Here is an 18,141-nt window from a genome sequence, read left to right as displayed (position 1 = left end):
AGCTGCACACGCCCCACACCATTACAGAGCCTCCACCAGCTTAAACAGTCCCCTGCTGACGTGCAGGGTCCATGAACTCATGAGGTTGTCTCCACACCCGTAAACCTCCATCCACTCGATACAATTTAGAAAGAGACTCGTCCGACCAGGCAACTGTTTCCAGTCATCAACAGTCCAATGTCTGTGTCGTCGGGCGCAGGCGAGGTGTAAAGCTTTGTATCGTCATTCATCAGGGTGTACGAGTGGGCCTTCGGCTCTGAAAGTCCATATCGATGAAATTTCGTTGAATGGTTTCCACGCTGACACTCGTTGATGGCCCAGCATCGAAATCTGCACCAATTGCACTTCTGTCACGTTGAACGATTCTCTTCAGTCTTCGTTGGTCCCGTTCTTGCAGGATCTTTTTCCGGCCGCAGCTATGTCGGAGATTTGATGTTTTACTGGATTCCTGATATTCATTGTACACTCGTGAAATGGTCATATGGGAAAATCCCCACTTCTTTGCTACGTCGGAGCCCGCCGACCATAACATCACATTCAGACTCAAATCTTGATAACCTGCCATTGTAGCAGTAGTAACCGATCTAACAACTGCGCCAGACAGTTTTCTTATATAGGCGTGGCCGACCCCAGCGCCATATTCTGCTTGTTTACATATATATTTGAATAAGCATGCCTATACCAGTTTCTTTGGCGCTTCAGTGTATTTTGACTGAATTGACATAGAAGCTTACATTTATTACAACGTCAAGGGACTATAGACCTCGGCATTTGATACACATTTCAACTTGATACGTTTATCCTTTGCTGAGGATATGATGCGTTTAGCCGTTCCTGAGGAAAAGGGATCTTAATAGACAGACAGACAGACAGACAGGCAGTCAGTCAGTCAGATAAATGATAAACAATTTTCATATGATATAATTACAGATTCACAATTCCCAGACTTTTCCCTTTTCTTGTACTGCGAAACATCGCTTCTTGCCTAATTTCATGATGAGAGGCCAACGGGAAGCACTCTATAGGTTTTAATGAGTGTCGTTTCGAGTATCAAAAGTGTGACATAAATGGTCATATCTTTTGAGTGCACTGACTTGGAAGCTTAAATTTGTTAGAACGCCAGGGGACTACATATCTTAGCATGTGACAAATTTCAACCTGACACGTGGACCTGTTCTTTAGGGAAAGGGTCTCAATAGACGGAAGGGCGGGCAGACAGTCAGATAACAAATGACAATTTCTTTCGTGTGATATAATTACAAATTAGCCATTTTCAGATTTTTTCCTGTAAGTGTGCCGTGAAACCCTGCTTCTTACTAAATTTTATGGTTCTAGATCAACGGGAAGCACAGTATAGGTTTTTATGAGTGAGCATTCGAATATGAAACATGTGACGTAAATGGCCAATTCTTTTGATTTCGTTGCCTGAGAAGCCTGAGTGTTTTTACACCCCCAAGGGACAGTAGACCTTATTATGCGACAAAGTGCAACTTGATAAGTACTCGTTGCTGAGAAAAAAGGACTAACAGACAGACAAATATGTGTTTCTATAACGGCTCCGTTTTTACCGATTGAGGTACGAAACCCTAAAAAGTAAGTAAACTGTTCATAATTTTAAAAGTAATCACCATAACTGTTGATCCATTTATCCCACAGTGACACAAGACTCTCAGTGCCTTCATGGAAAACGGTTTGCAATTTCCTACTGTTCAAATGGCTCTAAGCTCTATGAGACTTAACATCTGAGGTCATCAGTCCCCTAGACTTAGAACTACTTAAACCTAACTAACCTAAGGACAGCACACACATCCATGCCTAAGGCAGGATTCGATTCTGCGACCGTTGCAACAGCGCGGTTACGGACGGAAGCGCCTAGAACCGCTCGGCCACAACGGCCTGCAATTTCCTACGGAACCATGATTGTATCCAGGTGTGCGCCTCTTCGAAGAAAATCGACAATCACTAAAGTCTTACTCCAGGGATAGATTGGTTGGTTGGTTGGTTTGGGGGAAGAGACCAAACAGCGAGGTCATCAGTCTCATCGGATTAGGGAAGAATGGGGAAGGAAGTCGGCCGTGCCCTTTGAAAGGAACCATCCCGGCATTTGCCTGGAGCGATTTAGGGAAATCACGGAAAACCTAAATCAGGATGGCCGGACGCGGGATTGAACCTTCGTCCTCCCGAATGCGAGTCCAGTGTCTAACCACTGCGCCACCTCGCTCGGTCTCCAAGGATAGATCTGGACTGTGGGTAGGAAGTGTAAGTTCTAACCAGTAAAAGTTCTCAGCGGGTCAACATCTTGCGAGGTTGTTTCGAGTATGCTGCAGAAGTCTGGCTGGGAAGCCCTTATAAATTCTCCATATAGTCTGTCTCCATGCGATTTCCATATTTTTCTACCCCTGAGAAAAGACACTCATGGCTGTTGATTTGCTTCAGACGAACAGGTGCGCCCCTGGATACAATAATGGTTCCGCAGACAGCCTCAAACATCTTTTCATGAAGGAACTGACAGTCTTGTCTCCCAGAGGCATAAATGTACGAGGGCTGTCCAGAAAGTAAGTTACGATCGGTCGCGAAGTGGAAACGACTATGAAAATCCGATAAAGCTTTGTAAAGATGTGTTGGGCAGTGTCTCTAGTATGACTCTAGGTAGAATTATGCCGCTTTTTTCATTCCTGAGCTCTTAGTGAGCGCGTAAAGATGTTATAGAAAATAGTGTCTCCCGCCAAGTACGAGGGCCTGGTGAGAATTTTCCCCTGAAGCTATGCAACCAACATTACATAACTGTCATGCGGTTTATTCTTCAAGACAATTCTCAGTCTCATTCTGCAGGGGCAATGAAGATGTTCCTGCATCGTTTCAATTGGAAATGTTTGGTTACCCACAATACAGCCCGTAATTGTCTCCCAATGAGATTCATCTCTATTCAAACGAACCGCTGGCTATGAAGACAACATTTTGGCACAGACAACGAGCTTTAGGTCAGTGTAGAGACTTGGCGGAAAGCACTGGCGGCTGCCTTCTATGATGAGGGTATTGGAAAGTTGGTACAACGCTACGACGCATGTCTGAGTCAGAACGGCGACTACGTAGAGAAGTAGCTGAAAGGTGTAGCTAACTGTTACAAATGAAACATTTCTGATTTTCACTGTGATTTTCATTTAGCGATCAATCGTAACATCCTTTCTGGACAGCCCTCGTATTAACATTTATGGCGATTACTTTTGAGATAATGAACAGAGTACGTACTTTTTCCAGCTGTCCTCATTTGACTGCCGCTCATAATTCCTTAAATCTGTACAAGGTGTACAAAAGTGCTCATGCTTCACCTTGCAAGATGGCTACTGCAATAGAAACTTAGACTAGTAAGTAGTATCCTTAGACCACGATTTAATGAAACTATGTCCTATAATCAAACTCATGACCTAGTAACCATTTTTGTAACGCAATCTAACTACGAGAGTTAAAAAGAGATACACGGATAATTCACAGTAGCACACACAATAAATCGCGCATCTTGCAATTGGCAGGCGTAGCTTGTAGAAATGAACATCATATACTGTCAGAAACTCTTAAGATCCTGTCAAAACTAGAGAATGTACAAGTGATCAACTTACAGCTGAACATGGTGCAATGGGATCGTGGCCCTTGACTGTAGTCTTAATACTTTAACATGAAAATGGCTATCTGCTGAGAATACCTTTCCAGATCATTTGAATAATGATGCAACCCGAAACACTTAATTTGTATCACCTCTTACAAACTATTGATGGTATCAATATCATTAGCCGCACAAATTGTTTCGTGGAGGCAAGAACATAAACGCCGTAGTAAAATCTGCTGCTGCAACTTTGCGTTCAGGAACCACTCACAACTTACCTTTGCACCTGAAAATTATAAGTGCAAAGAATGCGATATTTATCACTGTCAGTATTTTAAATCTGTGAACGAACTAAATAATATTTCCTCGAATATTTGTAACCAGTAAGTAGAGAAGCTGGGAATTCTAGTGGGAGCTTTGCACAGGCTGGCATTTGAGAAGAAATACACCACAAATTCGTGTAAATATTCAGTAAGTGAGTAAGATACGCAGGAACGAGTAACAGCAAATGCTAATAAATTATCTGCATTGTCTTCAAACCAAAGAAAAATTGACACCAGCCACGTGGGATACGTAATACACGTGAGGCGTAAGTCGAAATTGTAGTAATTACTAATATTCAAACTTTATACACCCTATTTCCACCAAAGCATAGAACAATCTAAGTTGGAGCTGAGACTGACCAAACTGTGCATAATACTTCGGACTGTATGATTACAACACATTTCAGTAAACACCTTCCACCTTGTGAAAAACATACAGTCACTGAACCTTCGCAATATCTCATGCCTAAATATCAGTTCATCTTGGCAACTTAACAGGTGAAATGTTTACACAATAAACTGTGTGATACGAATGTTACACGGATGAAATTACTCAGATCCTTGCTTCTTATCAACAACTGCAAATAACTGAAACGATCTCACTAAATCTCCGAACTACTGCCGCCGTCTTTGAACTACGGCAACTCACAGCTCGATTCCCCGGAACAGAAAAAGTGTTTTGAACTTACTCGCAAGCATGACACAAGCTAACTGAGAGCTCCTGATTAGCTGGAAGTGTGCGGAACCCATCAAAGGTAAACACAGTACCCCTCTGTGTCTCAGAGAGACACAACTCAAAGAGTCTACACTGCGTATCGATACCTATTACAGCACGTCTTTGCGAACACTTATGTGGAACACATCGCGAGTTAAGGAAATCAAAACTGTATCAAAATTGAAAGTGCCGTTTAATACACAACTTCCATCTTTCAGATAATACATGTATCGCACTATTAGTCATCGAAAACTTTTACAAATCATTGTGAATTATAATTGCTACACTTTTTTAGGGTGCCAGTATCATCAAATACGTGTCAACTCTTTCGAAAACAGGAAAATATATAGATGGCTGTGTATTTTTTTGTCTGCAGTCAATCACTTTAAGACATTTCTTTTCGATATTGACTGTCACGTGACAGCATTTCACAATAATTTCTGTAAAATATTGAGACAGACATGAAAATTTCCCCATAATAAATATTTCGTTTTACTTTTACATCAAAATAGGTCAGAAAGCAATTGTTCGACAACTGAGAAAGAAATGCTGGCATTAATATTTGGAATAAAATATTTCTGATTTTATTTATATGGATGTTGTTTAAAGTGATAACCGATAACGGTTATTATGGCTTAAAGACCCAAATAGTAGGTAATCTCGATAGGATTGCACCTGAGTTTGATTTCAGCGTAATACATCATCCAAAGAGATCACACACAAATACAAACAGTCTGAGCTGCAAAGTATGTGCTGTTTAATGTGTTGGCATAGACCAGGATGAATGGAAGGAAGCACAAAGCAACGACTAGACTGTCAGCGACTCACCAAGCAGCTGCAGTTCACCATGGAGGATCAAGTACTGCAAAGGAAACGAGATGCGACCTATCGTGGGTTAGTTGATTTGGGGGAAAGACCAAACAGCGACATCATTTGTCCCATCGGATTAGGGAAGTATGCGGAAGGAAGTCGGCCATGCCCTTTCAAAGGAAGCATCCCGGCATTTGCCTGAAGCGATTTAGGGGAATCACGGAAAGCCGGAATCAGGATGGCCAGATGTGGGTTTGAACCATCATCCTCCCGAATATGAGACTATAGTGATAACGACTGCACCATCTCGCTCGGTGCGAGCTGTGTGGTGCCAGAGATATTACAAAACAAAGTATTGAGGCAGACCCATGATTCAATTTTAGCAGCATAAACTGCTCTCACATCTACGAAATGCAGAGTAGTGCAAAATATTATTGGAGCATAACATGCAGACAAGATGTCGATCATTACATAAAGAATTATAGACCTTGTGCATAAAGGGCAGAGCTCGGTCATGAAACGATTACTTTACATAGATTACCTGTAGCAGATAAAACATTTCAAATGGTTGGGATGAATATTACTGGACCATTTACACAAACAGCAGCAGGAAATCACTATGTTTTGATGATAATCGATCATTTTTCACCTTTCGTTTCTATGATAGCCTTATAAAACCAGGCCGAAACTGTGGCACATGCAATGGTGAAGCAGTTGGTACTCAAGTTCAGAATGCCTGAGACAGTAATAACTGATCAAGTTATTACTTTTCCGATTTAATGAATTACTTATGCCTGTTATTGCACATTAAGAAACTTCAGACTACTACCATACATCCACAGGCAAATGGTCAAACAGGAAGGATAGCAAACGTGTAGGTGTAGCACGTTAACTCACAGCATAATAACTGGGTCACTGTACTCACTGTACTCGCATACGTCATGGGACCATATGATTCCAAAACCCACGAGAGCACAGGGTTCTCCCCGTACAAGTTTATTTTAGGTCAGAAGTTGCCATTGCCTTTTGAGTTACGTAAGTCTCTGAGAGGAGGTGATACTTCGCCAGAGAAAAACTTCTCTATAAGATTAAAAATTATTTCGTGACAGGAGTAAAAGATGAACATCAAAGCTTTGGAGCAACAAGACAGGGCACATAATAGGAAACCATTGTCACCTAGGCATCACATAGGTCAATAGGCTATGATGACCATCTCGTGTGTACTAAATGGAAAAATTAAGAAGTTTGTGGAATGTTGTCAGGACCCCTATGAGGTGATGGAAATGACGTCACCTGTTAATCTTGAGCTACAACTTCCAACTCGCCCTGGGACACTACACATCAGTCGTATTAGACGTTTTAAAGGCATCATAGAGGTGCTGCCTCCACTGCCAGCAGCGACTTCCAAAAGAGGAGGAGAGAATCTAAGAAAAAGGGAAAGAAGGAGCGTTTAGACAAGAAAAGCGAGACGGATCTGTAACTACATCAACTCATACTACTCTCTTAGGCCACGGAATAATAAAGTAACCTGGTAATGGCAAGATAATTGTGGACACAATGCGTTTATGAATGTGTTTTCATACCAGTTATTTGGGTTATATGTATGTCTGTATGACTGATGGAAAAAAATCGCAACACCAAAAAAATAATTAATGTAGAGGAATGGAATTTCTAGATTAAATTTGCCACGCTAACACATGTAAGTGATTAACCCTGCAAGATCACTGGTTAATGTAAGCGTCAGACAAGCCATTGCAAATAGGGATTGCTGATACACTAATAACCGGTGTAACCACCAGAATGTTGAATGCAAGCATGCAAACCTGCATGCATTGTGTTGTCCAAGTGCCAGACGTAAGTTTGTGGATGGAGTTCCATGCCTGTTGCTGTTGGTCAGTCAATGTAGGGACAGTTAATGCTGTTCGCAGATGATGTTAAAGTTGTCATCCAATGATGTCCCATATGTGCTCGATTGGAGACAGATCTGGCGATTTACCAGGCCAAGGCGACATGTCGACACTGTGTAGAGCATGTTGGGTTACGACAGAGGTATGTAACAGTTCGTTGTATACTGGGGCGCAAACTGCTGCTCAAATTGCTGCACAAATGCCATACGATGCGCCAAAGCCTTACGCCGAACACGAAGGTCTGGCCTCTCGATAGTGCTCTGTGGCTGTCTGGGGCCAATCTTCTTACGACCATACATTCTCCTGACTACTGCAGCCAGCAATCATGTACAATGGCTACATTTCTGCCAAGACTTTCTGAAATATTGCAGAAGGAGCATCCAGCTTCTCATAGCTCTATAACACGACCTCGTTCAAACTCAGTGGAGATATTGATAATGGAATCTTTGTCACGTTAAAGGTATTCTTAAGTAACAACAACTTTCTATGTCCAGTCTCAAAGGTAACTAATACTCACGACCGTTAGAGAGTGTGTTTAAAGCAAACCTGTTTTGTATCCTCATAGAGGCGCTACTAGTGCAAATCTTATGCGACTGCTGCAGAATCTGAATAGACATCATCTTTCGTATGTAGAAAGAGGCTCATCAACTTTCGTTTACGTCGCCTGATTCTTTCTTAGTGTTGCGATTTTTTCGTCAATACATCCTATGCCCATCTGTTTATCAGAGTAAGGTACAAGAATTCGAAGTAAATCACCTGAGAACTTTCAAGATATTTGCTAACAAAGGTTCTTCCGCATATATTATACGTATTTTATATACCACATGTATCTTAAAAAATATGTAGCCTGTGCCTGTCCGAAGGTTTATTAGAATATTGTGTAAAATTTTGCGGTAAATCGGTCACGATTTTTGGTAACAACATTTAACAACGACCTGTTCAAATACGAGTATATTACAGACATTAAAATATATATGGCCTATGTCGGTCCAAATATTTAGTACAGTATCGAGTAAAAATTTGAAGTAAATAGTTCAAGATGTTTTCCAGGTTTTTGCGCCTTCATATAATAGTCACATATTTATATACCATACATATTTTAAAAAGATACGTAACCTATGTCCATCCGAACATTTAGAACGAAATTGAGTAAAAATTTGAAGTAAATTGGTCAAGAACTTATCGAGATTTAGGCAACAACGCTAAACTGCAAATTGTCTTCATTTAGAACATAGATTTTATGTTTATATTTATATACATTATATATTAAAAATATGTAATCCATGCCTGTCCGAACGGTCATTAGAGTAAATTGTCGAAATTTGAAGTAACTGGTCAAGAATTTTCCAGGATTTTTTGCTAGGAAAAGTTACCCTTTATATATACAGGGTGATTGTTAATAATGTTTATAAATCCCCGAAGCGACGTAGATGAGGCCGAGACAAATAATTTAATGTAAGACACGTGGGGGTCGCAATGACGGAAGTACTGGAAAAGTGGATGATAAATATTGAACAGGTGACGTCACCAGATGATGTACCTCGCCACACGTGCAGCAATGGAGCCTGTCGGTCTGCCACACCTGATCATCCCAACCAAATTCAGGAACTAACATTGGTGTAGCTCTGGGTCTACGTGAGCTACTTTCGTGTGTGGAGCTCAGGGTTCGATTCTTGCGTGGGGCAAGCATTTTCTTTGCATTGTGTTAGACAATTATGTCTTTACATTGAAGTAAGATTTACTATTTTATTTACCTATCCAGCACTCTCCACTGGTTTGTTGCAAAGTACAGTACAACAAAAACGTAACGTATTTCGTCACAAGTAAACGAATATAACCTTCGGAACTGCGTCCCAACCAGTAAATGACCAACGCTTTTTTTACTACATAAGACAGGACATAAGGAAAGAAACATAAAATAGGAACAGTTTTGGCTTCGTTACAGCGAGGAGAATTATTTTGTAACTTCTACATTTACAACAGATGACATTTACAAAAGGTGTTCGAAAAAAAGAGCGGCCTAACAGAGCGATGTCCAGCGTTGCCACTGCGGGCGAGGGTAGTATCGACAAGATCAACCGCTGCAAATTTGGTGAGATACGTCACGTGGTGACGTCACATGTTCAGTATTTGTCATCCACTTTTGGGGTATTTCCCGACATTTGCGGTCCCATGTGTCTTATGTCAAATTACTTGTCTCAGTGTTGCCTACGTCGCTTCGTTTTTTTTAAAACATTTATATATATATATATATATATATATATATATATATATATATATATATGTGTGTGTGTGTGTGTGTGTGTGTGTGTGTGTGTGTGAGTGAGTGTGTGTGTGTGTGTGTGTGTGTGTGTGTGTTTGGAGAGGATCTGTCTTGAGAAAAACACAATTTTTATTTCTGTTTCCCAGACTTGTTTTGCTGAAGTGTCAGCATCATCAGTGAGTTTTTTGTTGTCTTTCTTGTTACCACATGCTGTGGATTTTCTGGATTTTTATGTTATTTAAAGCAGTTGTTTTCTTTCACAGTTTGTAATTTTCTCTGATTTCCCATTATCTTCATTGTCAAGGCGTACACTAACATTCACTGTCACTGTTCACAAACAACTATTTGTGGAGCCTATGTCCACCTGAAAGTTTATTAGAATATCGTGTAAAAATCTGAAGTAAATCGGTCAAGAACTTTTCGATACTTTTGGTAACATCGTTGAAATATAACTTGTCCTCGTTTAGAAGTGTAGATTACATACATACGTCGTCTATGTCTGTCCGAACGCTTATTAGTGCAATGTGCAAAAGTTTGAAGTACATTTATCCAGAAATTTTAGAGGTTTTCAGTAACAATATTAATTTACGACTCGTCTTTAAATAGTAGTATAGATAGCGAAAATATAATAGTTGCAAATACTCCAATGTATCACGAAAATCCCATAAAAATCATGCATCGTATATTTTAAAACCGAGATGGAATTTAGCACATCACAAGCGGAGGCGTTATGGAATGATTCCTTTTGTCTAATTAACCTTAATCCTCGTTCTGTACTAACTGTAGTGAAGGTGGCCAGTGGCCGAGCGGTTCTAGGCGCTTCCGTCCGGAACCGCGCTGCTGCTACGGCCGCAGGTTCGAATCCTGCCTCTGGCATGGATGTGTGTGATGTCCTTAGGTTTGTTATGTTTAAGTAGTTCTAAGTCTAGGGGCTGATGACCTCAGATTTTAAGTCCTATAGTGCATAGAGCCATTTGAACCATTTGAAGGTGGCCAGGTATGTTGAGGATTTGTGACGCTGCTTTAGACACAGGAAAGCCTTCTGCAAGGCTGCTGACGAAAAACGTTGTTTCCTTCCTTCCTGAGGCGTACAATATGGACTGCACTGGGGTTGAACTTCATAGTAATTCAGTTTTACCATGCAAAAATGGTAGCTCTTCATGTTTTTCAGGGCTACTACTCTAGATGACCTCCACGAGTGCCAGTGAACTTTGGAGAGCTTCTTTGTTCAGTACATAGATTAAATACTGCTTTTTGAATATTTCATCCATAAAGGGCGGCGTTATGAGGACTGCGACAGTTGATCAACACAAATAAAACAGTTTCTGCGTCTGTCACTTATTTATTTTGCCACTAAACAATTGCCACAAACGCAGACTACGGAATTTCAGCAGTTATTTTATATGAAAATGAATACATCCAGAAAACCTTAAAGTCCTTTGAAGAAAATTATACCAGACAGCTAGACAAATATCCTAAAGCAAATTCCAAAATGAGTTGAAGGTCATTCTCAAAAATACTAACTTCCGGCTCACTGAAAGGGAAAAGCACCAATGTATATTCATGAATCCAACAGTACCACGTCTAAGGTCTCAATTAAAGTCTCACAAAGAAGATGGCTCTATAAGAGCAATCTCCAATTCAATGTATTACCCTGGGTACAAAATTCTACAGATACTCAACAAGATCCTAGGGGATAACTTTCTGGTTGAAAGCAACTACTCCACAAATTGTAGCCTCTCATTCGCCAGTGAGCTGAAGGACATACACAGTACTAACAAATGCCAAATAATCTCTCTAGATGTAACAAATCTGTATACTAACATCCCCATTCATGATGCTTTAGCCTTCTGCAACTAGTATCGAAATATAATTTCTTCTCTTTCGATGGAAAAATCTACAAACAAATAAATGAGCAAGCTATGGGTGCTAGCATATCAGGAAACATAGCTGAACTACAGCACAAATTTTTCACAAAAAAAAACCAATTTGCACTGAAAAAGTTCAGTTCTACAGAAGATATGTAGACGATACGTTTCTCATGATTCATGCGGAAAACAAACATTCAACAAAATGCACAAGTATATTACATTCACCTGTGAACAGAAAATAAATAACACCATTAACTTCCTCGATTTTACCGTCTGCGAACAAGATAACAAATATGTATTCCAAATTACAGGAAATCAACCACCACAGACATAAATATACAAGCTACCTTCTGCCACCGCAACATGCACAAACTAGCGGCATACTGCTCAATGATCCATAGAGCTCTAAAAATCCCATTGACTGATAAGAGCCTCCAGAAAGAAATAAAAATCATAAAACAGATAGCTGTAGCTAATTGGTAGAAACCCACACTAATAGACAATTTAGTTAAAAAATTAAAAAATGAACAAAATGACCACCAAGAACCAAGAAAGTACACTAACAACATGCACCCCTTTCCTTCATCTGTCAAAAAATTGTCAATATCTTCAAGCGACACAAAATAAGAATTTCATTCTAAATAAGCAATAAAACATGCCAAAGACTTCCTCATACCTTAAAAAGCAGTCATTATCAATTTTCATCGTCTAGCACAAATGAAACCATATGTAGTAAATGCCCGGCTTAGTACATAAGTCAAACAAGCCGTAACTTCCGCACCAGATTTAAAGAACACATCAACTTCTTCTGATACAACACACCACACAAATCTGCAGTAGCTTCCCATGTAAAAGATACAGAACATCGATTTGACAATGAAGAAAGCAGCCTTGAAATACTATATACACTGAACAAAGGACACAGACTGTCTCTATATGAAGAACAAGAAATCTATATTATGCACAGACAAAACACTTGGGAACATCTACTCAACGCCAAGCAGGCTCAACCAACTTTTCCAAAAGCTTTGACAAAATACTTAAAGCTTTACAAAATTGTTAAGGCTTTCGTGGCCACTTGTTGACAAACTGCCTATTGGCTTCTGTCTCGGGTTCTTCGGCCGACGTTCATCTAATGATTTTTCTGACGTTTCGCCAGCACGAGTGGCTGGCATTGTCAAAGCTTCACCCTCCATTGCCGGTGGTGAACTGGAGGCGATAGTCTGCGGCCGCGAGGTCGCCTCCAGCTCACCACCGGCAATGGAGGGTGAAGCTTTGACAATGCCAGCCACTCGTGCTGGCGAAACGTCAGAAAAATCATCAGATGAACGTCGGCCGAAGAACCCGAGACAGAAGCCAATAGGCAGTTTGACTTACAGCTTTCTCATAATTCACAGTTTCGCTGTGCAGCAATTAATATAATCACTCCCATTCATCCCTCAGTAAGTTCAGCTTACATTACATATGTACAATATATTGCAATCTTTTTATATATGAGAAATTATCATAATAATTGAATAATTCAAGAGAAGCCCATTAACATTTTTTAAAACAAAAGGAAAACCTATTTATGTACATAACTATTTAATCGTTATTTTTGTATCCAATACTGCAGCACATTCACATTAAAAATGTCTATATAGCTCCCTAATATAATAACTGAGTTGTGCATATGATAATATTATCGTGCAGCCCATTCATGTATTTTAAAAAGAAAAACATACTTTTGTAAAATCCATGTTATCTTGTATCTCTGTATCCAATGTAAACTAATATATCTGTAACATATACAACTTCTTTGAACCGACAATGTAAATGTAATATTCAGTGGAGAGGACATACATCAGGCAACAGTATGCAGACCTTTTTAACCTCTAAAGTGCCTTTTTTAAATCAACAATTTTTATCATTAACAGACGACGCAAAATAACCCATACTGGCCTTGTCTGCGACTGTGAAGAGACGTCTGTACTCTTCACCAACACCAGCCAAGTAAATAAACAATTCTCCACCTGAAGATGATGGTGTGAAACATCGAAACGCGCAATGCCAAAATAAACAAACGACTGATGCAAAAAATGTTTTATTCATATTGCTTTTTGCCTTGAAAAACTTATATTCGCCTTCTCTTCAGTCCTGGCTGTTATAATGGAATCGTTAGAAGCAGATTGCTACACTGCTTAGATGCTGTTCCCATGTGGCCTCGATCACGTAGGTGTCATCAAGGTGATTTGCTTATTGTGGAATACCTTCACTCAGTTGAGCTATGTAGGATGTGCCAGGAAAAATGGCTAATATTCAGGGATATGACCAGAACGATCATTCGAGGCACAAAAAATCCAGTAAACATGGATTCTAAAGTGCATACCTAAAGAGCTATGAGCACTTCCTCTTCGATACTATGTAACTAATCTCTTCTACTGCAAGCTCTTTGCTTTCCATATTTTGGCAGGAAGTAATATTGACCAGAACAAAAAAATTTCTAATAAATATGGGCTCTAAAATGCGTATCTTACGAGATTTTCAACTTTTTCTGTAGAAGAGTCGTGTTTATCAGTAGCAAAGATGAAGAAGTGCTCGTAGCTCTTACGGCATGGACGACAGAGCCCATGTTCACTGGACATTTTCTTCTTGTTTTGTTCCATACTACCACTTCTCAAAATATGGAAAGCAAAGAACTTGCAACAGAAGAGATTTGGTTCACAGTATCGAAGGTGAAGTACCCATAGCTCTTAAGGTATGCATTCTAGATCCCACGTTTACTACAGTCTTTACTTCGAATGATCGTCCCTGTCATATGCCTGAATTTGACCATTCCTCGTGGGACATCTGGCATATCGCTGAAACATTACGGTGACAGCTGCGGTTCCAAATGATCCTTCTGTTGTATATCGTGAAATGTGTATTGTGAAATGTGTATTAACGATAATAACTGCCTTTCGGGCTGTCCGTTGACGCAATTAAGAATAGCCCAGTCTTTGTAATCTTTGTGAACTTTTACATCTACTGGTTGTTATAAGATTATATGCCTTTGTAAACTAATTCATATCGTAATTAGAAATGTAATTAATGGAGTGCACAATTGAAATTTATTACGTATAGCGCATACTGACGACCTGTTTTAGATACGCATAGAGCAAGAGTGGTGGGAATAAAAATTTTTGAAACAGTGTGAGTGTCAGCCAAAACGATTTTAAGAAAATACTGGCCTTGGAGAAATTTTCCAGCAGTTTCTCGAAAATCGGTTGACGTTTCATTGATCGTTTACTGTAGTTCTGAAGTCACGATATAGTCTTACGGTTCTATCCCGTTTAGTGATAATAACTGCCTTTCGGGCTGTCCGTTGACGCAGTTAAGAATAGCCCAGTCTTTGTAATCTGTCAAGCTCTGATTTTACTGGCTCAGGACAAACAAAAATATCGGTCGTACCTGGCAGAATCACAGTTAAGTGGCTATTTTACGAGTGATATGGTCAGAGATATTCTTTGTGCAGCCCAGTGTAGATTCGCAAAGTCACTTAAAATTACAACACAAGTTATTTATATCATGAAAAGGTATTGAATTAGATGCAAGATTACTTTGCTGTTTGATCTAGAGCCGCAAATAAAGGAAAAGCATCAACTAACAAATTTTAACAGCTACTGAAGAGGCCATTTAAAGTAATGGTGGTCTTCTATACGTTTTTCTTACTTAGTTATTACCTTGTAGCGGGGTCGTTCCTATCACGATTTCGTACTTCGTCGGATGTAGTAGCGTGCCCAATACACCACGAAGTCTCATGTTCTATTAATGCCATGGTTGCGCCAGTATCATTTGATATTCAACAAGTATTGTATTAAAGCGTAATTTCAGTATTAATCTCCCTGGCGTCTCACCTTTTGGGTCAACGACTGGCCAAACGGGTCGCCTGTCGCACCAAGTGTTTACAAAAGGCACACGGTACCACGTGCCTGAGCTTGTTGCAAGAGAAGCCTGAAACTGTGAGCAATGAATCAGTCCGAACAGGATTTATGGGAAACCGTTTCAGTTATATGCGAATGTGTGCCTTCTCGGCGAATTGCACTGACGGATTCTTCTCTGGAAACCAGTAGAAAATGTTCGTTTCAGAGCAACGTTTCGACAAGTTTCTTACTTTTCACCTTCGTTACAAGATGACAAATAAGACAGTTGTCGAAATGAGGCTGCAACATAAACGTTATCAGTCACACGCATATTCGAAGCGGGGAATACTCTTTTCATATACAGCAACATAAATCTGCACCGTGGAAGAATTTTGAGGGCCATTTACAGTGACTACACACTTTCTTTGTTTTCGTCTCCTCTTTCCCTCGTTCGCTTAAATTGTGATTCTTTGAGTGGGTAGTTGCCACCTGTTTCTGGCTCATATAAACATTTAACTAAGAGCAAAATGAAGAAAAATAATTCTTGTTCGTCTACTACTCCTTTCGAAATTATCATACGTTTCTCAGGTCGTAAAGTACAGCTAGTACGTAGTATTTCTGTTAAAATTGTCTATGTATTCAGAAAAGGACAACTGTCTACTCTGGGCCAGATAACTTTCCACCAGACAATTATCCTGTGCTATTTTTAATGAACTGTCTTGTAGCTGGTGACCTTCGCTGCCTTGTATTATTCATGAAGTGGACGACTAGTTATTCCTTGGACCGGTAACACCCACCCACACACACACACACACACACACACACACACACACACACACAGTCTCTCTCTCTCTCTCTCTCTCTCTCTCTATATATATATATATATATATATATATATATATATATATATATATATGAGCCAACATTTGCGACCTGAAAGGTATATGAACGATTAAGTAAGGTTGTAAACAGCCTTTTACAGATAAGGGTAAAAATCAACATTGCCTTAAAATAAAATCACAAATACTTTACAGTCATTGGTATTCTTAGGACTTAAGTTTTAGTCCATTTTATATTTACTAAATAAATGGTGCTCTCTCATTTTCAGGAACGCTTCAAAAGACAGCCAGAGCCATCAGGTAAGATATTTTATACTTCTAATACGACTCCCATCGTTTCCTTATTGATTATGGAAATATCAGAGGCAGCCAAACGACTCCCCTTACACAATTATATTATCTTGTCAAGATGTTGTAACTTCGTAAGTGCTTTTTTATTGTAATTCAAACGAATGTACGAGACATTAATTCTTGACAATCTTATGGCAATTACACATGGTAATGTTTTTAGGGTACACGGTATCTCTAATCGAAAAATGTGTTATAACGAGAATTGCCACATGCTTCAGTAAAAGTTCTACATCAGTATCTCTGTCCCTCATCACTAGTCAGTTCGGTTGGCATACTTACTGTGGTTGACAAAATCTTTTATAGTCTTCAGAGCAATAATCCAAGCATAGACTATTTAAAGTAGTCTATACATCAACTGATGTTAATAAATATATTCGGAGCTACATCTCGAATATGCTATAATGTGAACTAATTGTGCTTTCTGAAAACTATCAAATCGTTTAGCGATAGCCTTTCACAGTTGATACGTTCTTCAAGCCGAGAGATGTAGATTACATTGTAATTGTACACCGTCCAGTCACATTAATGTGATCACCTATCAAAAGCGTGAATAAGCACCTTTTGCAGCGCGGACGACAGCGAGACATGCAGGGACAGAGTCAATGAGGTTCTGGAGGGTACCGACCAACAGTGATGTGGAGCACGCTGCTTCCACTTCTGCGTTACATTTCTCCGTTGACACTCCCGACAGAGGTCGTCGCACAGATTCACAGTTGGATTTACATCTGAAGAGTTTGGTAGACTTTGAGGAAGTACGGTAAACTAATCCTGGTGCTCTTCGAACATCAAATGCACATTGCGAGCTGCGTGACACGTAGCGTTGTCCTGCTGGTACACTATGTGATCAAAAGTATCCGGACATCGCCAAAACATACGTTTTTCATATTAGGTACATTGTGCTGCCACCTACTGCCAGGTACTCCATATCAGCGACCTCAGTAGTCATTAGACATCGTGAGAGAGCAGAATAGGGCGCCCTGCGGAACTCACGGACTTCGACTATGATCATATGATTGGGTGCTTGTGTCATACGTCTGTACGCGAGATTTCTACACTCCTAAACATCCCTAGGTCCACTGTTTCTGATGTGATAGTGAAGTGGAAACGTGAAGGGACATGTACAGCACAAATGCGAACAGGCCGACCTCGTCTGTTGACTGACAGAGACCGCTGACAGTTGAAGAGGATCGTAATGTGCAATAGGAAGACATCTATCCAGACCATAACTCAGGAATTCCAAACTGCATCAGGATCCACTGCACGTACTACGACAGTTAGGCAGGAGGTGAGAAAACTTGGATTTCATGCTCGAGCAGCTGCTCGTAAGCCACACATCACACCAGTAAAGGCCAAACGACAGGTCGCTTGGCGTAAGGAGCGTAAACATTGGAAAACTGAGCAGTGGTAAAACGTTGACGAATCACGGTACACAATGTGGCGATCTGATGGCATAGTTTTGGTATGGCGAATGCCCGGTGAACGTCACCTGCCAGCGTGTGTAGTGCTAACAGTAAAATTCGCAGGTGGTGGTGTTATCGTGTGGTCGTGTTTTTCATGGAGGAGCTTGCACCTCTTGTTGT

The 18,141-nt window shown here is 40.1% G+C and overlaps 1 protein-coding gene across 1 annotated transcript in view; it reads left to right on the top strand.

The window, feature by feature from the left end:
• The window catches only part of LOC124722099 (MAM and LDL-receptor class A domain-containing protein 1-like), a 339,161-nt gene that overhangs the window by 13,929 nt on the left and 307,091 nt on the right, over positions 1–18,141 (top strand). The window contains exon 3 of the mRNA XM_047247296.1: positions 16,480–16,510. Within this exon, the coding sequence (XP_047103252.1) occupies positions 16,480–16,510 (31 nt within the window). The remainder of the gene's footprint in view (positions 1–16,479; positions 16,511–18,141) is intronic.

This window comes from Schistocerca piceifrons, chromosome X, assembly GCF_021461385.2.
Source record: "Schistocerca piceifrons isolate TAMUIC-IGC-003096 chromosome X, iqSchPice1.1, whole genome shotgun sequence".
NCBI lineage: Eukaryota > Metazoa > Arthropoda > Insecta > Orthoptera > Acrididae > Schistocerca > Schistocerca piceifrons.
The sequence above is the reverse complement of the archived record's forward strand: the minus strand, read 5'-3'. Positions and strand labels throughout refer to the sequence as shown.